Source organism: Cornus florida, unplaced genomic scaffold (assembly GCF_030987335.1).
Source record: "Cornus florida cultivar Cherokee Brave unplaced genomic scaffold, ASM3098733v1 CherokeeBrave_3.0.0_Hap2_Chr03, whole genome shotgun sequence".
NCBI classification, from domain to species: domain Eukaryota; kingdom Viridiplantae; phylum Streptophyta; class Magnoliopsida; order Cornales; family Cornaceae; genus Cornus; species Cornus florida.
Window position 1 is genome coordinate 42,879,963 of NW_026775573.1, and position 27,124 is coordinate 42,907,086.

At 36.6% G+C, this 27,124-nt stretch overlaps 1 protein-coding gene, 1 long non-coding RNA gene and 1 pseudogene across 2 annotated transcripts; 2 read left to right on the plus strand and 1 right to left on the minus strand.

The window, feature by feature from the left end:
- Positions 1-4,067: 4,067 nt before the first annotated feature.
- LOC132300372 (anthocyanidin 3-O-glucosyltransferase 2-like) lies at positions 4,068-5,773 on the plus strand. Its single transcript, XM_059797410.1, has one exon. The coding sequence runs from the start codon at positions 4,156-4,158 to the stop codon at positions 5,575-5,577; it is 1,422 nt and encodes a 473-aa protein (XP_059653393.1). The 5' UTR covers positions 4,068-4,155; the 3' UTR covers positions 5,578-5,773.
- Positions 5,774-13,794: 8,021 nt separating this feature from the next.
- On the plus strand, positions 13,795-15,247 carry LOC132301522 (anthocyanidin 3-O-glucosyltransferase 2-like; annotated as a pseudogene).
- A 1,595-nt stretch (positions 15,248-16,842) lies between these two features.
- LOC132300377 (uncharacterized) lies at positions 16,843-22,598 on the minus strand. The gene is made up of 2 exons (XR_009480409.1): positions 22,312-22,598; positions 16,843-22,125 (listed from the first exon to the last, which is right to left on the minus strand). It is a non-coding gene; the product is annotated as an uncharacterized LOC132300377 (long non-coding RNA).
- Positions 22,599-27,124: the final 4,526 nt, after the last annotated feature.

Genomic DNA, 27,124 nt, shown 5'->3' on the forward strand with positions numbered 1-27,124 from the left:
TATCCAAGTGGCTCCGGGCGAAGATGTCTGAATTAGTATTAAGCAACTTTGCCAGTTTGGCCTTTTCTCCCTCGTTCTGCAATGATCCAATCCTGACCACTCTATCTAGGTGGGCTAGGTCGATTTGGACTTCATCTAATTACTCTTCCGTGAGGAGTTGCTCCTCCATCTCTTCACTCAACTGATCGTAATCAGACGAAGGGGACTGTAATTGTTATTTGTTACTTTAGGTATAGGCTACGTCTTTCCCCATGTCTTTGGACCTAACGGTTACCGCATAACATTACTTTGCTGCCACCTCGTCTCCTCGGATGTCGATCACATTACTTCCATCTAGACTAACGCATCTCATTATCTGGTGCAGGGTGGATGGTACTCCTTGCATGCGGTGAATCCATCCCCTTCCCATCAAAAGGTTATACGTAGGATAAACATCCACTATGACAAAATTCTCTTTCAGATTCCTCTGGTCTGCACAGACAAGTAACTCTATCACCCCGATCGGTTCCACTCTTTTCCCATCGAACCCCACCAACGGATTCCCAGTAGGTTTAACCTGCTTTGGGTCGATCATCAATTGCTCAAATGCTGATTTGGTGATTATATTCGCATTGCTTCCTAGGTCGACTAAGACTCATTTCACCACACAACTTACTACCATGAGGCTAATTATGTGGGGATCTTCATGTGGAGTTTAGGCCCTCTATAGATCGGATCCCCCAAACTTGATCTAGGTGTCCACCTCCATTCATCTTGCAGTACTGACATTGTTCACCCTTCTCAGGTTTTATGTCTGTCTTAGGCGCGTTCGGAGTAACGTTTTAGTTTCCTCATCTTCTTCAGGACGCCCATAGATGGTGTTTATAATTCTTACGGGTTAGATTTCCTGAGGGTTCGTCTTGTTATGCACTCTTCCTTATGCGTTCGACCTTACCGTTTGGGTGAGGTTATATTGTCCCTTAGGCAACACATAATTAGACAAATCCCCCTTAGCTATCATCATCTCCACTTGCCTTCTGAGATTTCGACATTCGTTGGTTTGATGTCCAAAATCACAATAAAAAGGCACAGTGCTTGGATTGATCTCGTTGTTCGATCGGCTATCTGATCGGCTGCAGTGGTGAGAACTTGGCCATGCTCTTGGTAAAGCTTCACCAAGGAAGTCCTAAGTGGTGTGACGGCTTCCTCTTCCTTCTTATGCTTAGGTGGCCTCTATGGGCCTGCAGCGCTTAACTTGGTAACTTTTACCCTTTGATCTTATTACGCGAATAGCCCTCAATGGTGACCATGGTGGCTTGATGCATTCACATGGCCTCCTTCTCTTCCATCTATATGTAGCCTTGTGCTTTGGAGGTCTCCCATATTCTTAGGCGTCTTGTGCACCAATGCACCATGGAAGAGAGTGTCAGGAATGATAGCCAGCTTGAAAGCTTCAACTACTGCTCTCTGATCACATTCTTGGACCATACAAAGGCTTAAGGTTAAACATGGTGAGGAAAGCCTGTAACCTCTCTCCCTTGTGTTGTTTCATGGTGAACAGGCTCAATACGCTCTTTTGAATCTGCTGATTGCTGAAATACTGTGCCATGAACACTTCACATAACTGGCAAAAACTTCCAATAGTCCCCTTCGGCAGGTGTTTGGACCACTTAAGAGTTGGCCCGGTTAGACTCGTTGGGACACTCGGCACATCAGGGCATTGTTATCGTTGTGAAAGGTCATATTCAACTAGACATGGCAAACGTGATCCATTGGGTCCATTGAGCCGTCGAATGACGTGAACGGTAGGATGATGAACTTTTTTGGCTTGGGTTCTTTCAGTATCTCAGGCCTTTGCAGCCATGTTAGCTAGTGTAGGTGCCTTTAGGTCCTTAAGTCGTTCGCCCACCTCTCATTGAACTTGCGTTCAGATATTTGCCTTTGATATTTCTTCGAACACCTGGGGTGTGTCCGACTTCTGAGCAATCGTTCTGTTGGTGCTCTCTTAGTCGATCACTTGGTCTCTCAGTCCGCCACCAAACTCCTTTGAACGGGGGTCATAGTGTACAGACCCAACGCGGTCATTCCGAGGGTCTACCTCATTCATTGCTGCCTGATTTACTAGCGGTGGTGGAGGATAAGGCTCCATCCTACATTCCAATCGTGATCGGAGCTTTGCGTTCTCTTTGCGCAAGATCTTCACGACTTACGTGTTCTCCTTGCGCAAGGTCTATATCAGCTACCAGAGTTCCTCCTGTCGATCGTTCTGGTTAACCTCATGATGCTACTTGCCTTCTTCACCGATCATTGTCCCGGAACATAGCTGTGTCATCAATTGGGTTGGAAAACTATTGGGAAATCACTCATCGCATTTCCCACAGACGGCGCCAGATGAAGAAAAGAAAATGTTTCTCTATATTAGGAAAGAATTTTCTTGCACTCCAAACCAATATCCTCCTCTACATTCTCTCTCTCCTTCCATTCATAGAAATCCACCTTTGACCTAAAATTCCTTATGGGCTTGGTTTCCTTTTGGGCTATTCCACCACAAAGTCAGGCGCGATACTAAAAAATGAGTGGACTAGGCAATCACTGGAATTTCTTTCCAAATGGGTCCGCCACCATATTTATTTTTCTTTAAATAAAATTGATTTCTATTTGGTGAATTATTTATACATAATTGAGTTATATAGATGACACAATTGAAAAGAATAATGTTAGTTTCCTTGGTCCTTTTATATGGCTCAATTATATTTAACTGCATGAATTGAGAGCAACATTGTCAATTGAAAATTGTTTTACTCGTGAAAGGACTTCTTAAATTTTGTCACCAAATGCGTGAAATGGCTTTTTTGATTTAAAAGAACTTGCCAAATTGATGCTTACTAAACATATTTTTTTTAATAAAGGTCTTCTTGTAACGTTATTTACGTAAAGGCCTTCTTACCAAAAGGCCTTTTGAGATTTGAAAGCCCTCCCAAATGCTACACTAGGTGTTTGTCTTGTTGGCCTTGTTTGGCAGGTCAAAAAAAAAAAAAAAAAAAGAAAAAAGGCAAGTGTTTTTCACACACACACACACACACACACACATATATATAGCATACATATTCTTAAGAGCTTTCTTAAAGAAATATATATTCTGTTCATAAACCGCTTCCTGTATGGGTAGATTTTGTTTGGTGGACTTGTGATATTGTGTATATATTCTTCAAAGACTTGGGGGTGGGCCAAAATAAAGAGGACAATTAGAATCTCTCTTACTGGTACGTCGAAACAAAGGATGCCAATTAGATTGTTTACTAGAAAATTAACATCATTCCTTCAAGGAGTCTCTGTCACGGGCATGTGCTAAGTGCTAACTAATCCAATTTTTTATACTAAAGGTCACCAGGTTATGCATTCAAAATTCACTGATTTGCTAAATAGTGTGAAGACAAGATTTGACAGGCATTGGACATGAGGCAAGGCCAATTATTTCCATTAAGCCTTTTCCTCCCCTCTTCCCTCATTTTTCTTTTTCCCTTTTTTTTTTTTTTTTTTTTTTTGCCAAGTAATTAACCTTCGCGTACTTATTTTAAAATTTTCAAGCAATATAAATATCATATAAATATAAAAATTATTACATGATCTTGATTAATCACAAAAAAAAAATTACCCAGTAAGTAATGATTGAATGCTGTCCATACATAAAACCACGATAATTCTTGACCTATATCTAATCTAATGTATTACCATTTAAAAAAAATTACATAATAAGTAATGATTGAATATTGTCCATACATAAAACCACGATAATTCTCGACCTATATCTAATCTAAGGCCTTACCAACCCCGAAACTTCATTGACAAGTCAAAAATGCTCTTGTCCTGTTATTATACAATTCCAATTCGGTCATTGTTGATTATCTTCATTTTGCCCTTTTCAATGGTCTTGTAGATGTAGACTGGATTGGATTATACTATTACTTTATAATATATTTACATGATCGTTGTGGAAACTTGAGAAACTGTCAGTTTCTCCGCCAGCAAAGCCATTACATCACTTGCATTCATACTTAATGGTTCGAGTGGTCTATATAAACACACACCAGCAAGTACTAGAAAGCATATATCGACCATAAGTAGAATCATTAGTTCAAAGTCTTCCCAACCATATCAGCATTGTAGTAGTAAAAAATGAAGAAAGTAGCAGAGCTGGTCTTCATCCCTGGGCCCGCAGTCGGTCACCTAGCATCGGCAGTGGAGATGGCCAACCTCCTCATCGGCGGCGACGAACGGCTCTTCATTACAGTAATCGTAATGAAGGGGCCCTTTGACACCAAGACCAGTATTCATACCCAACCAATGTCTGAAGACCCGAACTCACGCATACGTTTCGTGGAACTTTCTTACCAAGAATCAAAGCCCGGTGTCCACTTAATTACCACCCTTACAGAAAACAACAAGACTCGAGTGAGAGATGTTGCTGCCGGAATCCAAACCAATAGACTTGCTGGGTTTGTTGTTGACATGCTCTGCAGCTGCATGATCGATGTGGCTGATGAGTTGGGGGTCCCATCCTACGTCTACTTCACATCTGGTGCTGGTTTTCTTGGCCTCATGTTCCATCTCCAGTCCATCCACGATGATCAAAACATAGACATTACTCAGTTCAAGGACTCGGAAACAGAGTTGTCAATTCCATGTTTTGCGAATTCTGTTCCGTCTAAGGTCTTGCCATCGATGGTGCTGTATAACCAAGATGAGTGCAGCCTGTTCATAGCAATTGCCCGAAGGTTAAGACAGACTAAGGGCATCATGGTCAACACGTTCATGGAGCTAGAATCCCATGCAGTGAAGTCCCTATCGGACGGTAAGACCCCGCCAGTCTACCCAGTCGGACCCATACTCAACCTCAAGAGTGGTGAGAGGAGCCACCAATCCGATGCTATCATGAGCTGGCTCGATGATCAGCCACCATTGTCGGTGGTGTTCTTGTGCTTCGGGAGTATGGGAAGCTTCGGTAAGGAACAGTTGAAAGAGATTGCGGATGCACTAGAGTGCAGTGGCTACCGTTTCTTGTGGTCCCTGCGTCAGCCTCCACCAAAGGGAAAGGTAGAGCTTCCAAAAGAATATGAGAATCCGCAAGAAGTCCTGCCAGAGGGATTCTTGGAACGGATGGCAGGGATGGGAAAAGTGATTGGTTGGGCGCCACAAGTGGCAGTGCTGTCACACCCGGCAGTGGGAGGGTTTGTGTCACACTGCGGGTGGAATTCTACACTGGAGAGCATGTGGTGCGGAGTGCCCATGGCAGCATGGCCTCAGTATGCAGAGCAGCAAATGAATGCTTTTGAAATTGTGAGAGAGTTGGGAGTAGCAGTGGAGATCAAGATGGACTACAGGAAAGATACAAGAAGAGAAATAAATCCAGTGCCCTTGACAGCGGAGGAGATAGAGACCGGGATAAGAAAAGTTATGAGGGATGATGGGGAAATTAGAAAGAAGGTGAATGAGATGAAAGAGAAAAGCAGAGAAGCCATGATGGAGGGTGGGTCATCCTACAATTCTTTGGGACGTCTGATCGAGGATGTGATTAAAAATATGGATTTCCACTCTTAAAAATCTGAATAAAGGATGCCTCTCAGTGCACGTATACTTTTCCACAAACTATGGCGGTCTTCACTTATTTTCAACCGGATACAGGTTCTCCATGAGCTGCATGTGAACTAAATCAAAACAGGAAGTCAGATCTTTAATGAGCTATCAAATGCATCTATTTTGTTTTAATGAAAAATGATATTTACATTGGCTGTTATTTAGATAGGATTTATATATATTGCATCTGTTGCTAATCCTATTGTATTGAGGTATTTTCCCATTATGAGATTACTATCACGTGCTAAACAAAGGCTATCTTCTAGAAAGTTGTCTTCACACGCACACATGGGGGAAATGACGAAAATGGAAGCTAATTTCAATTGGGCGCCAGTAAACAAGTTATATAAATTCTTTGAAAATGTAGCTTGTATATATGCATAATACAATGGCGTAGACCTAATTTTTATTTTATGATCTCACTTTCCATCAGAAGAAACAGAGGCCACATAATAGTCTTAAACAAGACAGCATTCTTTTATATCATCTCCCTATCCCATATATCATGGTTCCAACCATAGAATCGGCAGAACAAATATACTGTACAATTGTACAAGTCGGACCACAAACACAACATATATCAGCATCAAACACAAAAAGAATACAACAATAGCAAACAATATTTTCTCAACGACTTGGGTTGCTTACAAGAATCCTAGTTTTCGGTTCTACTTTATTTAAGGTCATAACTCCGGTCAAATCACATGTTGTAATGTTTTTATAGACGAACTCTACCTGTATAAATTTTGGTCTTCCCTTTCATCTAGCATTACCTTCAATGTGAACCACGTCACTGCTCTTATACACTTAATGATCTTCTTTACAAATGTCCAAACCATCATAATCAATATATAGTAATTAGGGTTTTGTAGGGTTTGCCCACGACTTTCCCTTATAATTAATGCCTTTATAATTATCCAGGCTAACTGATTGAATATTGATTATTGAAATATGATTCATACCTTAAACTGCCGTTTCTCTCTTCTTCTTCTGTATCTTCCTCTTCTTGCCTCTTTTCTTCTCTCCTCTAATTCTCTTCTATCGCATGCATCAATTGGTAACAAATCTCTTTCCTTTCCTAAATCAAGAACATATGATCTGGGTGACCCGAGGGAGAAGTTCAGATGATCGAAAGATTGAAAATGAAAATAGTTTTATCACTAACAATCACTAAATAAAGTGAGTAGTTCTCAAAGTAGTTGGGAAAAAAGCTTTGCTGAATTGAGTAATTGAGTTGGGCAGTTCTCCCATGTTATAAATTATCTATAGATAAAAATACACCGTTATTTAATACTATGCGAAGTTGTTGGGATTATATGTCTGTGCTGTTGAGTAGAATAGAGTTAAGAGACAAAAAATAATTCTTAAAAAAATACAACCTTATTCACATAAAAAAAATTCCACACAAATGATTGATTGTCTTCTAGTGGATGTATTTTACGAGGCGTAAAAGAAAATTGAGTACAGGAATATGAGCAAAAGTAGATATGGGGATAATTTTTGGAATCATGCAACTAAACCTCCTATTGTCCCGAATTGTTATGAATCTAAACTATACATCACAGTAGGGGACAAACCAAAAATATCTAGCCATGTTCTTGACTCCCATCCATGAAGTTGAGGGACTAAACATACATAACCCATATTCAAAAAAATTTGTAACAATCCATTGTTTGGGCTCATAATATATTAAAAGTTGCTCCTTCTACTCAGCCTTGAGCATTGTACAAAGATGTTCTGTAGGCCAAGGCCCACCTCATTATAATCAAAGGAAATAGAATTCCATGCTACCCTGGCAGAAGAAGGTTCCACATCATTGATTAAAAAACCTAGATTTGAGCTTTCATCTTATTCTTCATAAATAACTCTAGGTTTTGAGCTTGTATTGATATATATATACTGTGTACATGAATCAACAAAATTTTAAATGATTTTTGGCATAACAACGTATCCTGTAGGCTATGGAGATTTGTCAAATGTAATGTGTAGATTCTTTGCTCTTGAGAGAGAGAGAGATGAAGATTTGGAAAGCATTTTTCTATTTTCTGTAAACCCTAAACATAAAAGGAAATACATACATAAGATAGGCCAAATTATATAACACCCACAAACTATACATAATTATAATTTAGCCCAACATAAATATATATACATAAAAAATGTTCTAACACTCCCCCTCAATTAAGCTTGGACAATATATATCATATAATCCCTGCTTGAAACAGATAGCCTTCAACTAATTATGACCAAGAGCCTTAGTAAACATATCAGTTAGTTGATCTTCAGACTTTAGACTTCACAAATGGAGTAGAAATATTCCCACTTAGTATTTTCTCTCGAATAAAGTGACAATCAACTTCAATATGCTTGGTTCTCTCATGAAACACAGGATTGGATGCAATATGAACAGCCGCTTGGTTATCACAAAACAACGGAATAGGAGTTTTGACTATCAACCCAAGTTCCTTAAGAAAATGTTGTAGCCATGTCAACTCACTAGAGGAAAAAGCCATCGCCCTGTACTTAACTTTAGCACTAGATCGTGCTCCCACTGTTTGCTTTTTACTTCTCCATATAACAAGATTTCCGCCTACAAATGTGCAGTATCTCGTAGCGAATCTCTTATTTGAGGGAGAACCAGCCCAGTCAGTATCAGTGAAACCTTCCATCCTTAGATGTCCATTCAGTTTATATAACAACCAAAACCTGGGGCTTGCTTGAGATATCGGATAATCAGAAGAACTGCATTCCAATGTGGCATCCTAGGAGCTCCCATAAACTAACTTACAACACTATCTGCATACGAGATATTAGGCCAAGTGATAGTGAGATAAATTAATTTTCCAACAACACATCGATATCTGCCAGGATCATCAAATAGATCACCCTCATCTAACAACAGTTTTCTATTTAGATCCATAGGAGAATCAACAGGATGACCACCCAACATACCTGTTTCGTCTAATATATCCAACACATATTTTCTTTGAGATAAACTTATACCTTCCTTAGATCTAGCAACTTCAATACCCAAAAAATATAGGAGTTGACCCAAGGCTTTAATGTGGAACCGATTCTGTAGAAACAACTTTAATTTAACAATGCCTTCAGAACCATAACATGCAATCATAATGTCATCTACATACACCACAAGAAAGATGAAACCAGCTTAAGTGTGCTGGTGAAACACTAAATGGTCTGTCTGGCATCTGTTAAAACCACAAAGAACTTTCCAAACCAAGCCCTTGGAGATTGTTTCAATCCATAAAGGGTATTCCTAAGGCGACAAACAGTATGACGATACTCACCATGAGCAACAAACCCAGGTGGTTACTCCATATAAACTTCTTCAGCTAAGTCACCATGTAAGAAGGCATTTTTAACATCCAATTGAAACAACGGCCAATTGCAATTAACAGCAATGGAAATAAGTACAGGGGAAAAAGTCTCATCATAATCAACACCATAGGTTTGAGTGTACCCCTTTGCAACAAGTTTAACTTTCAAACACTCAATAGAACCATTATGGAGGTATTTATCAGTGTAAACCCATTTACAACCAATCGGTTTGCAACCAAGAGGTAAAGGAACAAGATCCCATGTCCTATTATGATAAAGGGCATCCATTTCATCCACCCAACCAAGATAAGAAAGAGCATCTTGCAAAATCTTAGGAACAAGAGTAGTAGACAATTTGGATAAAAAACAAGAGAGAGACGGTGAAACATGATTATAGGAGACAAAGTTAAAAATGGGATGTGCAATAACACAAGAGCGAGTACCTTTACGCAAGGCAATAGGACGATCATCAGCCAGAGGAGGAACCTCAATAGAAGTAGACAAACGGGGGGAGGGCTCATGTGGTCGTTGACCATACACTTGAATTGTCTGTGGTGTGAAAAAAAAACTCAGGTAAAGGATACACAATAGGTAATGGAAGCAACAAATCGGTATTTAAGGATGAACCACATAAAGAGAAGTACAGAGTGTCCTCAAAAAAAGTGACGTCCATACACACAAAAGCACTACGAGCGCTAGGTACCCAACATTTATAACCCTTTTGAGTTCGAGAATAACCAACAAAGAAACATTTAATGGCACGAGGAGACAATTTATCAATGCCAGGACGTAATATGTGAGCAAAGCACACACACCCAAAAACACGAGGAGATAATGCAAATAAAGGACGAGTAGGAAAAACAATTGAATAAGGGCGTTTCTAGTTAAGAACGGAAGATGGCATACGATTAATTAAGTAGCAAGCAATTAAAACAACATCTCACAAAATGCACGGGGAAGATGCATATGGATCATTAATGTCCGACCTATTTCAATTAAATGCCTATTTTTCCATTCTGCTATGCCATTTTGTTGCAGAGTATAAGAACAAGAAGTTTTGTGCAAAACACCACGAGAGTCACAAAATGTAGAAATAGAATCTTTGACATATTCCATAGCATTATCAGATTGTAAAGTTCGTATAACACATCCAAATTGGACCTTAATTTCTTTAAAAAATAATTGAAATATGGAAAAAAGTTCAAAACGGTCTTTCATTAAAAAAATCCAAGTCATCCTTGAATAGTCATAACAAAGGTAACAAAATAGGAAAAACCTGAATTGCTGACATGACGAGCAGGACCCCAAATGTCGGTATACACCAATTCAAATTAAGAAGGCCAACGATTGTCAATACGGGGAGCAAAAGACACTCTATAGTGCTTGCCAATTGACACGACTCATAGTCTAAAGTAGACACTAACTCAAGAAAAGGTAAAGCATATTTCAAGTACCTCAAGGAGGGATGGCCTAATCATTAACGCCACTGGCGTACAGAAACCTGTGAATGAAAAGCCATTCCATTAGTAGACGACTGGAAATCCAAGTAATAGATGCCATTCTTTTTAATACTGCCACCAATTGTCTTTTTCATTTTGAGGTCCTGAAAGACACAAAATGAAGGATAAAAAGGTCACAGAACAATTAAATGCTTCAGTCAATTTACTCACAGATAATAAATTAAAAGGAAATTGAGGAACTAGTTGCACAGAAGATAATGAAATGGAAGGAGTTAGTCTAACTGTGCCCTGTCCAATAATGGGACGAGTTCTACCCTATATGACAAAGTAACAAAAGATGTGAAGCCAGACTTGTGAAAATTTAAAAATAGAGATTCATTACCCGTGAGATGTGTAGATGCCCCAGAGTCAAGAACCCAAGGAGAGGATGAATTATGTACATCCGAAAAACATGCAAAGTTACTTGACTGGGCAAAGGTAACAACATCAACAGACTTGTGATGTGCCTGGTTGACCAAGGCTCTGAACTCGGCTCGAAATAGTGTGACACTGTCACTAGTAGATGAACTCGATGGCAATACAGAAGCCGTAGAAGGTGGGCAGTCTTGGCCAAGGGAGGGAGGAGAACAAACAGTGTCAGAGGAAGAGACTACTTGATTCGCCTATGCTGGTTTTCCATGAAGAGCCCAACAGTACTCAATAGAGTGATTAGTACCCCGACAGTGGCCACAGTAACGAGTATCAGTACGTCCACGTCCACGGCGACCACAACCTTTATCACGACCACCATTGTCACGAGAACCACTCAAATTGCCTCCATACCCTCAGTTGCTACTGGGATGACCACAACTTTTAGAAAATTGTGGGGTGACAGAAGGAATCATCATAGCTGAATTTTCTTTCATAGTGGATGTTCCATGTGAGGGTTCTGAAACCCGTAGTAGTCGGGCATAAATGTTACCCAAAGATGGGAGTCCTCCCTCACCAGCAAGTATGTGATCCCGAATACTCTGAAGATTAGGATCTAATCCCGCAAGAAAAATAGAAACATGAAATTCTTCACGTTGCCGCTTCAGAACTTCAAGATCAGTAGTCAAGGGGTGGTACTGATTCAACTCATCCAACAAGCTTTCGAAAGTACTATAATACTCAGCTATGCCTTGACCGGAGGGACGAGAATGAAACATCCTTTCATATAGTGAATATATGCGAGAAACATCCGTGTCCATAGAGTAGGTGTCAATAGAGTAGGTTTCTTTAACGGCATCCCCAATATCCTTTGCAGTGTTCACAAACATAAAATTGGATGCAATGGAAGGTTCCATACTATTCCACGGCCATGACATAACTATATAATTATCAGTTTCCCAGTCATTATATCCTGTTGCAGTTTTAGATAGAGGGTCATGTGTAACAAATTTAAGTTTTCATAGGGCGCCTAAAGAAATTTTCACAGCTTGAGCCCAGTGTAAGTAATTGGAGTTACTTAATTTCATAGTGGTAATTTGCAGTCCGACATGATCAAAATGTGGAACAGGGGACTTAATTCCAGTAGGTTCAGTGGCAACAGTTGAAGTTTCTTGCATGGAGGAATGCTGAACCAAAAATAAAACTTCAAAGAAAAAAAAACTTACCTGTCCCGAGATGAAGGAACCTGCACACACACCGACTCCCAAGTCTGTCCTGAGAAGAAATAGGTTGCACACGCACTCCCAAGTTTTTAAAAAAATAAATAAATAAAAAAACGAATTAGGAGAAGATCAGTTGTTGCTTCAACAGAGAAGGCAAGAAAATTCAGAGAAGAACCGTGCCGGGTCGGATCCAAATATGGTCGGATGTCAAATCGAGTCCGAAAACTGGGTTGAATCTAAACCGGGTCACTGAAGAAAACGGGTTCCAGTAGAACTGGTTTTGGCTGGCTTACTCCTGTAGCCAAACAGAGCTATTCTTCTTCCCAAACACCGCCGATGACGCCGGGAGCAATTCTGTAGAGTACGGCGAAGACTACAAATCTACCGCCGACCACAAATCAGTCACGCACTGCGATCTGTAAAGAAGAATAAAAGGTAGGTCGCGATCGGGACTCGGCCAACGATGACACGCGCGACGGCAAGAACACAATCACCCAACAATCAACACACAGAAAAAGGAAAAAGTGAGTCCTCTGCAATAGCGAACAGATCGGCAGTCGTCAAACGAAAAAAAATCCGGCGAAAGAACCGATGAATCTTCACGGATGGGAGCTCTGTAACTCTCCAAGCAAATTCGCAGATGGGAACTCTGTAGCCTCTGCAACTCTCCAAGCAATCACACCCACAAGCTAGTACACACCCTAGCAGTTCGGTGGCAACGACAATGATCGGATCGTTGCTCTGATAACCATACAAAGATTATTTGTTCTTGAGAGAGATAAAGATGAAGATTTGGAAAGCAATTTTCCATTAATCTGTTAAATCGATCCGAATCAATTCGATCCATGCAACTCGATTTGATTTTTTGATCTCATAATTGGATTTGAAAAATTAACAATTCGCAATGAACAATTCAGTTAATGAATTGAATCTTAAAAAATTTGTGAATTATATATAATATATATATATATATTATAATATATTATTTCTATTTATTTATTTTTTATTCATTATTTGTTTTAAAAATTCAGATATCTAACTTGGGTATTCTTAAATTGTGCCGCCTCCTAGTCTGTCTATCGATTTTCTCTTCCTCAGTTCCTCATCTCCAGAAGTAATCATAACTTCTGAAATCTTGCAAATCTCCCCAATCTCTTTCTATTTTCTCTCTCTCTTCAAAATTTCAACTTAAAAAAAGTGATACGAATATACAATAAAATAAAAACAGAGAAAGAATCGCAAACCCTAGAACTAGAAATTACCATAAGCAGAGGAAAGGGTTTTGCAGATAAAAAAAATGAAGACTCTCTGATACATATTTTATGTACTTTTCTTGTTTCTCTGGAATCTTCTGAGCTGATAAAGGTTTGGATTTTTTGTTTTTTTTTTTTTTTAATATTGTAATTTGTTGTAATCTGATCTGAGTTCTACGATTCAAATAAATGAGCTTTCATTGTGCATTTTTTTATATATGTGTATCTGTTGTAACTTGCAGTGGATGGGAGGGGCAAAATGAAAAGAATGTTTGGGATTTGTTTCTGAACTGAAATGTGATGCGATGACCATTCATTTGGCTTTTGTTGATGAATGCTTAGATCTGATTTACTTCTATTGCAGGTTCGAATCGGTGTGTATGTAGTTTAATGGTCAGAGTGGTCTATATATACACGCTGCAATTCCTAGAAAGCAAATATCAACCATAAATCTAAGTTCAAAGTCTTCCCAACCATATCAGCATTGTAGTAGTAAAAATGAAGAAAGTAGCAGAGCTGGTCTTCATCCCTGGCCCCCCAGTCGGTCACCTAGCATCGGCAGTGGAAATGGCCAACCTCCTCATCCGCCACGACGAACGGCTCTTCATTACAGTAATCGTAATGAAGGCGCGCCTTTACACCAAGACCAGTATTCATACGCAATCAATGTCTGAAGACGCAAACTCACGCATACGTTTTGTGGAACTTCCTTTCGAAGAATCAAAAAGCAAGCCCATCCACGATGTACAATTCATGAACACCCTTGTAGAAAACAACAAGACTCGAGTGAGAGATGTCACTGCCGGAATCCAAACCAATAATAGACTTGCTGGATTTGTTGTTGACCTGCTCTGCACTGGCATGATCGATGTAGCTGATGAGTTGGGGGTCCCATCCTACGTCTACTTCACATCAAGTGCTGGTTATCTTGGCCTCCTGTTTCATCTCCAGTCCATCCACGATGACCAAAACATAGACATTACTCAGTTCAAGGACTTGGATACTGAGTTGTCAGTTCCAAGTTTTACAAATTCTGTTCCGGCTAAGGTCTTGCCATCTGATGTGGAAAACCCAGATGAGCTCAGCCTGTCCATAGAAATTGCCCGAGGGTTCAGACGGACTAAGGGCATCATGGTCAACACGTTCATGGAGCTAGAATCCCATGCAGTGAAGTCCCTATCAGAACCCGGTGGGACCTGTACTCAACCTCAAGAGTGGTGAGTGGAGCCACCAATCCGATGCTATCATGAGCTGGCTCGACGATCAGCCACCATCATCGGTGGTGTTCTTGTGCTTCGGGAGTTTGGGAAGCTTCAGTAAGGAACAGGTGAAAGAGATTGCGGATGCACTAGAGTGCAGTGGCTACCGTTTCTTGTGGGCCCTGCCTCAGCCTAAACCAAAGGGAAAGGTCGAGATTCCAAAAGAATATGAGGATCCGCAAGAAGTCCTGCCGGAGGGATTCTTGGAACGGATGGCAGGGATGGGAAAAGTGATTGGTTGGGCGCCACAAGTGGCAGTGCTGTCACACCCGGCGGTGGGAGGGTTTGTGTCACATTGCGGGTGGAATTCTATGTTGGAGAGCGTATGGTGTGGAGTGCCCATGGCAGCATGGCCTCTGTACGCAGAGCAGCAAATGAATGCTTTTGAAATGGTGAGAGAGTTGGGGTTAGCAGTGGAGATCAAGATGGACTATAGGAAAGATATAATGAGAGATATCTACCCAGAGCCCTTGATGGCAGAGGAGATAGAGACTGGGATAAGAAAAGTTATGACCATCGATGAGGAAATTAGGAAGAAGGTGAATGAGATGAAAGAAAAAAGCAGAGAAGCCATGATGGAGGGTGGGTCATCCTACATTTATCTGGGAAGTCTGATTGAGGACCTAATTAAGAATATGGAGTTCCCAACTCAAAAATCCGTTGAACACGAATAAAGCTTTCTCCTCTGCACCAGACCCCTCCTCCCCTCCCCTCCGTTTTTCTCCCTGCTCCAAAGTGGGGAGGTGATGTTCTGCCTCCCACGATTGCAATAACCTCGACATGTTTCAATAAGGTAGTTCTTGTGTATTTTGTAACATCGTTTTTGTTTTTGTTAAGCTATATTTGCTCATGTTTGGTTTGTTTTCGGCTAGCATAAGTAGATCTGCGGTTTTCTCTCCTGCTAGATCTCCAATGTATGTCGGTTTTGGTTGTTCCCGACTTGATCTTATCCTTTTCTCCTTGATTTGATCTTGTACGGGATTTTAGGAGTCTTTCCTCTGTAGGAGCGCCTTGTGAATGTAACTATAGAACTGTTACTTTAATGATGACTAGACCTTTGGGTCACTTCTGTTGTTGCGCTTCTCCCTTGGTAGTTTCCGTTGCAGAGCTTTAGATCTTGTTTTCTATAAATCTGAAGTCTGTTCTTTATTTTTCTTGTTTTGTTTTAAGATTTGTATGCCTTTTCTAACTTGACTTTTGTTTCTGTACCTCTGTTGATGGTTTGGCCTTTGTGCCTTTGCAATGATAAAAATAAAAAATAAAAAATAGAAAATCTCTTTGTGTAACGTATAAAAAATCTCAATTTTTTCTATATCACTATATCTTTAGTTAGACAATCTTCTAAGATCGAAGTTCATGAAATTTCCATTTATTGTTGTTTTTGGTAAAATCCCAAGACTAAACTCTAATCATGGTTATTTTTCTTGTGAAAAAGAAAAAAATCACTATTGTTTTATTGTTTTATTTTTATCCAAATATTTAATCCTTTTATTTTTCCGATACTACTATTCTTTTTCTCTTTTGGTTGATGTGAAACTATAACCCCGATTTGCTCTAATTTGCACCACCTCAATGTATTAAAAAATAAATAAATGAACAGATTTAAAAATAGAGATTAGAGAGGACAAAGATTTGAATCTGCCATCATGTATAAAAAATCACGCAATATCCCAAAAGATGAGTCGTGTATATTCCCCATGCATAGATTTGGAGAGCCAGGGGAGCAAGAGATCAAGAGACAGAAAGGAGAGAAAATTTGCGTTATTGGGTCTATGTTATTTTATTTATTTATTTTTTTTTAAGGAAACTCCATTTTCGATCTCCTTAAAAGTTTGTTGTTCACCAAGTACGCATCTCTAAACCTTCCTAATCTAATTGCATAAAAGGAGAGCTCGTCAATACACCCAAGAGAGCCTCCCTTAATAGCACTACTCGATCCTAAATCAAGAAAATATGATTTAGGTGACCGATCAAAAGATTGAAAAAGAGAAAATAGTTTTCATCACTGGCAATCACTAAATAATGTGAGTTCTCAAAGTAGCTGGGGAAAAAGCTTTGTTGAGTTTACTACTTGAGTTGGACAGTTCTCCCATGTTATTCATTATCTAAATAATGCGAGGAGTTTTCAAAGTAGCTGGGGAAAAAGCTTTTTTGAGTTTACTACTTGAGTTGGACACTTCTCCCATGTGATTCATTATCTATAGATAAACGGAGACCATTTATTTAATGCTATGCGAAGTTGTTGGAATTATATGTATGTACTGTTGAGAGAATTGAGTTAAGAGACAAAAAGTAAATTTTTTTTTTTTTTTTTTTTTTTTTTTCAAAAAAACAAACTTATTCACATAAAAATTCCCCACAAATAATTGAATGTCTTCTACTGGAAGTATTTTAGGAGGCGTAAAAGAAAATTGAGTAGAAAAATATGAACAAAAGTAGAAATGGGGATAATTTTTGGAGCCATGCAACTAAACCTCCTATTGTCCCAAATTGTTAGGAATCTAAACTGTACCTCAAAGCAGGGGACAAACCAAAAATATCTAGCCATGCTCTTGACTGCCATCCATGAACTTGAGGGACTATAAACATAACCCATATTCAAATAGATTCATAAAAATCGATCGTTTGGGCTCATAATATATTCAAAGTTGCTCCTTCTACTCAGCCTTGAGCATTGTACAAGGATGTTCTGTAGGCCATGCCCCCCTCATTATAATCACGGGAAATAGAATCCCATGCTACCCAGGCAGTAGAAGAATGTTCCACATCATTGATCACAAAACCTATAAGAATGTTCAAAAATAACTCTAGGTTTTTGAGCTTGTACTTATATATCCAACACTGTAAGAGTTATTATTGTACATGAATCAACAAAATCTTAAATGATTTTTGGCATAACAATGTATCCTCTAGGCTATGGAGATTTGTCAAATCTAACGCATACTAATAAAATGACGCAATTTTCTAATGTCTTGTTGATAGATCAAGGATTTATGATGTATGGATCAAAGTACACTGGAGTATTAGAGGTAGATAGAAAAGCAAGGATATGGGCTCGCGTGAGAAGGAAACAAAATATATCTATTCTAGTTCTATTCCCATTTACCATCATTGGAATGGACATTTATTTGATAGAAATATATAGTAGCCAGAATTATGTGGGTCCAAGTCAAAACGATGCCTTGATGCCAGTTCCGCAAGCTCAACATTGACATGCAACCCCAAACTCATCTTCCAGTAGCACACTAGAAACCCCAAAACTCATCTTCCATAATACCCACCTGACCACCAACATCACAACGAAAACCCCAAGAAGCATTTTCTGTCTCTCTTAATATACAATATGTACTACCATAGGTTCTTAGAAAATTAAGATTAGCTTTTTATTAAACCAAAGTTCATAAGGTGTCTTATTTGTGTAAAACAACAGTGAAGCAATTGAACCTGGATTGTAACCATCAAGAAGGAAAGACAGTATAAAAACCAAGTGTAAAAAAAATAAATAAATAAATAAAAAATTGACAGACAAAATAAATAAATACATAAATTGAACTAAAGACGACTTTAGCATCGTGCAACTGAACTTCCTATTGTCCCTTGCCTTAAATCTGGGAACAAATAAAAAAACATGAAGTGACATTCTTGACTCCCAAAAAATTGAGGGATTATAAACATAATCCACACTCAAATAAATTCCAAGTAAAACTACAGTGGCTTAACACGTGCTGCACAGAAGCAAATTATATATATATATATATATATATATATATATATATATATATTCCTAAATTTATATATTTTTTTTATAAGTAAAGATTTCATAAAAGGTGCCCAAAAGGGGAGCGGCTCCCAAAAAAAACATAAACCGAACACAATAGCACTCTAACCATGGGCAGAGCTGCAATGGTTTGGACGGGGGGCCACCCCTAAACTTTTTTAATTTTTTATTACTATCACTACAAAAAAAACAGCTTTTTACCATGGTGGAAAACGCTTTCTATCACAATTTTGAACCGTGGTAGAAACTGCCGTGGTCATAAGTAGAAGGCGGTCTACCACAGTACAAAAACATGGTAGAAAGTGTGATATTATTTTTTTAAAAAAATTGTGCACAACCCCTATGAGGCCTTTTTTTTTTTTTTTTTTTTTTTTTGGCCCTACTACTAGCCTTGCAAGGACCCAAGCAGCAAACCCTATAAATAAAAAATAGCATTATAACCAAAATAACTTACAACTAGCTAATAACATCATATATATATAAATAACCAATTCCAAATCATGATTTTATACAAAAATATATACAAATTTCAAAAAAGTACATGATCCACAAGCTTATATCTTTACTTAACCAAAATGAAACAAAAATTATTTATATCTTCTTGCTCTGTTTTAGTCTCTCTCTTCTATATATGCAACTTCTTGATCATGAGCCATACAAAAAATAATTCGGCAACAAAAAAATTAATGGGAACCGCAATCCCGCAATCCTAGCTTTGACCTACAAACTGTAATAGTTAAAGTAAGAGAATGTAAAACAAGTAGTAAAGTTGCCAAAATTATATATATTGAGTTTTTAGGCTCTTATAAATGTGGAAGACCTAAAGTAAAATGTATGTATTAAGATTGGGGGTATTATGATGTATCCGTCTTTCTTCCATTGATATCAAATCATATTAGTTGTGTGCCTTTTTTCCTTCAAGGGTCAATTCAGAGCTTCCAGTGTTTGATAAAACTAAAAAATTGAAAGACAAAAAGTTAATTGTTGTCAAATCTTCCAATGATATGCAATTCTATAATTGTTTGAATGGAGATATTCCCAGCAAGGAATCTAATAGTTTTACCCTGATTTATTATTATTTTTGCTTTATTATAAATTGTACCAGACGACATTCAATCAATCATTGAGGCTTCCTTTGTTGTGTCAACCCAAGCTACAACACAATTATCAAAAGCCAAAAGTGTGAAATCTAGAGAAAAATGACATGAGATCATCATCAAAAAATATTGATACTGAAGTTAGATGTAGCTCAAAAGAAATTCTAGAGTTCAAAAGGGACTACCCAATTTTTGAAGCAAACATAAACAAGTATCATAATGATAGTGAAAAATCAAGTAACAAGAACATACATGATTATCTTCCAAGTAATTATGATAGTTTTTTAAACAAAGATTATTCTCAAAATATGAAGAATCACACTTACTCATTCACTATAAGTAATAATAGAACTTTTAGGTTTATCTTAAATTTGAAGAACATGATGAAAATTGCAATTATCATAATGGATCATATGATAATGACTTATTATCTTCTAAGAAATTCTGATAGTTTATTAAAGGAAGATTATTCTAAAAATTTGAAGAATCACACTAACTCATTCACTATACGTCATCATAGAACTTCTAGGTTTCATCTTAAATTTGAAGAACATGATGAAGATTGGAACTATAATGACATATATGCTGCAACTGTAGATCAAGAATTCAAATCAAACAATCACCATACAAAAAATAAAGATAATGAGGTAACAACTAAAGGGATTTCTATCGTCCACTTCCAACTCCTATTGATAAAGTAGCAATCAGTGTTCAAGATGTAGAATTAATTGGTCCAGTTATGGTACTCCCTACTTCTGTTTCACAATTTTTTATTATTTAATATAATTATCTTAAGGGACGGTTAGGAAGTAATGCTGGGCAAAGCTTTGGCACCAAGATGAAATTTAATGGGATATTTACATTTTAAATGAACTTTTGTACCTGTCACTATTAGACATTGATGAATGATTCATGTCTGCAACGAACACATAAGAAGAGGTCTCTTTAATAGTCATATATTGTGTACATGGGAGGTCATTCACATGGCCCAAAAATGACAGAGACAACTCTTAGCAAGGTCTCAGAATCTCACTACCAGTTTCTTGGATCATTCATGGAAAGGTACATATGAGTTTTAAGTAAGTATTTTGATTAATGGTCTTTCTATTTTGACATTATTACTAGGGTAAAGTGCACTATACAGAAAATATGCAAATATATATGCAATTCTATAATTGTTTGAGTGGAGATATTCCCAGCAAGGAATCTAATAGTTTTACCCTGATTTATTATTTTTTTTGCTTTATTATAAATTGTACCAGACGACATTCAATCAATCATTGAGGCTTCCTTTGCTGTGTCAACCCAAGCTACAACACAATAATTAAAAGCCAAAAGTGTGAAATCTAGATCCTCATGGGTGAGTAAAACTATCTTTATATTCTAATATTTGTTTTAAGCTTTATTGTGAAACAACTCTTTATCAGTTTAAATTTCTACACGATCAGGAAATTGTCTATCAGGATACAACATATTGTTCCTATCTTCATTCATTAAATCTCCATGTTCGTTAAGATTTTGGCATCTAGCTACTTGGTTGTGTTAATTGGTATGACATATTACAGTATAACCTGTATAAAACAATAGCATTAGGACCACATAAATTTTAATTAAGGCAGATATTAATTAATTTAAGGATACATTTTAGGTGCATTATTTATTTATTTTAAAACATTTAATTTCTCAATAGTTTTAAAGATTCAATACATTGTACTCATTTAATCAATTAAGATTCAATGTATTGTACTCATCTAAATAATTTAACCAACTAATGATTCAATGTGTTTTTTTTTTTTTTTTTTGGCAAAGGGGATAATTTTAGAACACGATTACATTTGGAAGAAACACGCAAAGAAAGTTGAAAACACAATAAGCCTCTACTTGCTAACTTCCTATGCAATGCTACAAGGATAAGACTTGGATCCTTTACATGACCGCGACATGCTATCCATGTACTGGTGCAAAAGTTAGAGTGGGGCATAAAGCGACTCACAGCATCCAAGAGGCAAACTATGGCAACCACCTCAAAATAAAGTAACATAAACAAAACAGTTGGCCCTTGCAAACACCAGTTCAACCCAAATTTATATTGAATAATTGAAGAAATTACTTAGCTGTATAAGGGCCTTCAGCTTGTTCAAGACTCAAGTTCAACCCAAATTTACCAATTACGCTTTCAAAGCTTGCAAAGGGAGATCCTGTTTCAGTCATTATCTTCACAAACATTTAAAACTAAAATACATAAAATAATAAAAAAAGATCGTAAAAAAATTTCACCAAATAGGATTTAGTTTGCAAAACAAGAATTACAGACCCTGATTGATTGATTTAGAAAAAAATAAACAAATAAATAAATAAATAAATAAACCCATACATACAAGTTAGCAGTTGCAGAGAGAGGGGCTTGAGAGTTGAGAGACAGAGGGCCAGCGGCTGAAGAGATAGATAAACTGAATTATATGGGTGGTTTTCAACTTCTAATTCTTGTAGATTTTGTAGTTTGCAGTTGCAGAGAGAGAGAGAGGTCAAGTTCAGAATCGAGAACGAGAATAGAGTTGGAGGCGATTGGGGAGGCTGAAATGATTTGCCCTGAAAATATTTATATTGAATAATTGAAGAAATTACTTACCTGTATAACCTTCAGATTGTTCAAGACTCAAGTTCAACCCAAATTTACCAATTACTCTTTCAAAGCCTGCAAAAGGAGATCCTGTTTCAGTCATTATCTTCACAAACATTTATAACTAAAATTCATAAAATAATAAAAAAGATCGTAAAAAAATTTCACCAAATAGGATTTAGTTTGCAAAACAAGAATTACAGACCTTGATTAATTGATTTAGAAAAAATATATATATATAAAAACAAAACCCATACATACAAGTTAGCAGTTGCAGAGAGAGGGCTTGAGAGTTGAGAGACAGCGGGACAGAGGCTGAAGCTTGAGAACGTCAAACCCGAACTGGAACAGCAGGCGACGGAAACTGAAGGATATGGGTTTTGATTTTTTGAACAATCTGAAATGATATGCCGATATGGGTTCTGATTCTTGTAGATTTTGTACTTTGCAGTTGCAGAGACAGAGGGAGGGCCGAGTCGCGAACGAGAATAGAGATGGAGGGGATAGGGGGAGGCTGAAATGATTTGCCCTAAAATATTGTTAAGTGTTTGGACTGTACGCGTGAGTAAATATATTTTTGTATATAAAATATATATATTTTTAAATTTTTTTAAAGAAACTAGCGGGAGTAAGGTCCTGTGTATAGGCGAGTGAAACTAAATTCACTTTCTACTAAGGTGCTTTTTCAACCATAATTAATAGAAAATCATGGTAGTAATTTATTCTACCACGGTATAGGCACCCACTTTCTACCACAGTTAACCGTGATAAAAAAAATAATTACTAGCACGGTTTTTAATTAACCGTGGTGAAATAAATTCATTTTTTATTACGGTTATATATAACCGTGGTAGAAAATATATTTTTTACCACGATTATTTTAAAATCGTGGTAGAAAGTGTATGGTAAAAAACTGTTTTTCTTGTAGTGTATCCCTAAATATTAATTAATTTGTAAATTTTGTCCCTAAACCTATTAAAAATTTCCAAGATTCCATGTCATGTGCATGTGCTAAGTGCTAACTAACCCCATTTTTTATGCTAAAGGTCACCTGGTTATACATTCAAGATTCATTGATTTGCTAAATAGTCTGAAAACTAGATTTGACCGACATTGGACATTTTAAGAGGCAAGTGTAACGACCTGAACTCATAGGCCCGAATCGTTAATCGGGTCTTTACCTGAACTCGAAGTCACTTAAGGGCACCATCGTCAATTTACTTGTCAAGACACCTTCAACTCACAATTACAACTCATTACATGTACTAGAAAACTACTGCAAGACATAGGAATAGTTCTAAAAATGGTGGAACAAGGGTAATGAAAGGTTCGGCAATCCGGTCGTCCGAAGTGGGACTTCGGTCGTCCGGAACACCCATTCTGGTCGTTCGAAGTGAACCCACCAGTCGACCGGTTGTGATTCTGAAAGCCACATGGCTACTGGAATTGTCCAGCGTTTCAACCAGTCATCCGGAATGACCATTTCGATAGTCCGGAATGACCCTGCGAGATGGGAAAATGCAGTTGAGCTGATATGAACTTCATGATGAAAGATGGTCTCAATAAAGATCATGAAACTAGTTCAAAACTTGTCTGAACACATCCCAAACATGACACCACATCCCATTCATTCAAAATACAAAATTTACATAACCTTTACATAGCCCCAAAAATCATTTACATGAAAATGAACATTTATACATCAAGTGGTTCAGATTTTTTATATCACAAAACCACAAATTGAAAGCTATACAAAATGACCACCGAGTTCTACAAAAATACATGGCATATACTTCCATACAACAGATCACTAGATACGATTTCCAATCCAGTCAAAGCCTGTGGTGGATTATTATCCGCCACCTCCTTCTCGTGTCCTGAAATTATTGAAAATAAGGGTGAGCGTAAAGTTCAGTAAAAGTCACCTAAGGCGTTAGTTTTGGACTCCCTTGAGCCAACCCATATTTTTTGAAATCCGCTAACTGACTTTACCTAGGCAAAATTGATAACTATCCCCGGTTCTAATTCTAGCAAAGCCTGGCAACCGTTAAAGGGCCTAGTATTAACTTTTTCATGCCATAAACCGGGCGCACTCCCTCTAGGTCAAGTTAGCTCCGGACTCACGAAATTCAGTTCATTTTTTTTTTTTTTTTTTAAAAAAAAAAAACACTTTCCCTTCCTTAAAAGAAACTCCACTTTTTAAGAAAACAAACTTTCCTTTCAAATTTCCTCTAAATCCCCTTTCTATGCCATGGTATACAATGTAATGATTTTCAACCTTAAATAATAAGTTCATCACTATTACACTAACAATATCATCAATTCATCTTATAAAAGTCAATTAAAATCCATGACATACTTAAAAGATCAACACAACAAAGACATCATTTTCTCAAATAAGGCATGTTCAAGAATTCTCATAACTTTTCATATAACAAGGTTAAATAAGCCATTAATCCAAGATTGAAACAACTTATAATTTACACATATAGACATTCACAACTCAGCAATTTTTATGTAAAATTTCATGATTCATAACATATAACAAATATACTAGAAATATACTCAATTAAAAGGCAAAACTCCACACATTAGAAAGACTGCTACCTCCAATTGAAGAGCAAACCAAAGCAAGCCAAATTCAGCCCCAGACAACCTAAAATTTGAAATCCCAAAAGTGGCCAATTGAAATCAGCTCCTATCAAAACGATGTCCTCAACGAGCTTGTCAACTTTGCCATGAAAGGCAAAGTTGAAATCTTAAAGCAAGATGATGTAATCAACCTTTAAAGCTTGAAATCAAGATAGAGAAACTTTTTGAGAGAGAGAAGATGCATCTGCCGCCAAATGGAGGATAAGAAGTAAAAAAAAAAAAAAAAAAGTGACCATGTGGTCATTAGACAATAGTTACAATAGTGGTGGGTCCCATGACCATTAAAAAAAATCAACCTCCACTAACATTCATATATACATTAACCAATAATAGTCACAAGTAAGCATGTCATCACATAAAACACATTAAATAATTATGCATGAAATGCTATGGACCCGAAAATAAAATTCTCGTTCACTCAGCACTCCCCACAGTGTCCGGCATGCAAAACAAAAAAAAGATAAAAATACCCCAGAAATTCAGAATCCTAGAAAATGAAAAATGGGAAAAACTGAAAACATTACAGCAAGGCCAATTATTTTAATTAAGCCATTTCCTCCCCTCTCCCCTTAATTTTCTTTTTCCTTTTTTTTTTTTTTTTTTTGGCCAAGTAATTAACCCTCACATACTTATTTTAAAATTTTCAAGAAATATAAATAGCGTATAAATATAAAAATTATTACATTGTCTTGACTAATCACAGACCTAACACACAAGTAAACAATAAATACTAACAATATACGTATAGGCATAAATTTATCTATATAATTTAAGATATATATATATATATATATATATATATATATATATATATATATCTGACTATCCTATAATAATATTAATACTAATGTTAATAATAATAATAATAATAATAATAGAATACTATCCTTATATACATATTTATCCACACACACACACACACACACATCTATATATATAACTATCCATGGGTAATCCTCCATACCCATCAAGCCTCCTATCTAAGAAGTCAATAGGACCCATTGGGTTGGTCCATTACTACTGTCCAAATTCAACTTCTTTAAAATTTTAAAATAATAATAATAAAATAATTAAAACATTTAATCCTAACAATTAAATAGAACTAATTTCACATCAATTAAGCAAATAATTTTATAACAACAAATTAATTAAAATACACCATTTAAGCACATAATTAATTTAAATAAACAATTCAATTAAAACACATAAACAATTAGCCACATAATCAAATAGTTAAATAAAAAGGAAAAAAATAATTAAATAAATTCTAAAACTATCATTTTAAAATTAGGGGCATTACAAATACACAAGCAAGAAAATACATCATTATAACATATAGAAATCCATTAAAAATCAGATCTAAGCCATGAATTTATCAATTCATACTACAAGAACAACCAGAACATAAACCCATAAAAACTTATGTTCTAGATCAATTTAAACATGGATTCCAATTTTAATAATATTTTAAACATCCCTAAAGTTATACTAGAGACATATAGATCACAGATGTAAGAGAGAAGTGTAGAACAGAGAACTTGCCTTAAACTTTCAGATCGAAAGTTAAACTCATTCTTCCTTACTATTCCTCTCTATTGGTCCTTCTTCTTTGTCTTCTTCTTCCTTCTTTCTCTTCCTCTTTCTCTCTCTAGCTTTCTCTTTTCTCTTTCTAGATCTACTTTCTAAGTATATATATATATAGATAAAATAAACTACCTATTCTTCTAAACCTAACATACGTCTGACAATTCCAACTAAGTAACTAATTTAATAAAATATTATTTTTAATGAAAGTAATATAGATATATATATACACCTCATTATATATATATATATATATATATATATATATATAAGGACAATACTTGCCTACCAATCGATGAATAGAAAAATCATGCTTACCATTCATGTGGCTCAACAACATAGTGGCAAGTGTCCCTCTAATAAAAAATAAAAAAATAAAAGATTTGAAAATTTATTAGGTTAAAACCAATAAAATCTAAATCAAATCCTAATTTGATTATTCTCTTTCTCATAAAATCCAAATCAAACCCAAAAAAAATTATGTAGAAGGAATTGAATTAAACTTTTTAATGATGGTTAGACTTAAGAGATCAATTGTAAACATAGCCACTCCCTGCTAAAGTATTTGCATTAAAATAGACTTATTAACATTATTCAAATAAATAAAAGAAAGTATTTAGTCATGATTTGGTATAAAAATAAAATCTGTTTTCTTAAGAATTCTTTTAAGTTGATTAATTATAAGACAATCATACATTCATATTTATTTTCACTTGTGGGACAAGACCTCATTAACAAGTGCAAGCATCTACCTTTAAACAAACAATTTGGTTTTTCTTTTTCCTAATTTCTTTCCTTGTCAACAAGAAGGCAACGAAGGGCTAAACAGCATAAGCCA

Coding starts and splice junctions, on each gene's coding strand:
- LOC132300372 (XM_059797410.1), top strand. CDS start 4,156: ATGAAGAAAGTAGCAGAGCTGGTCTTCATCCCTGGGCCCGCAGTCGGT.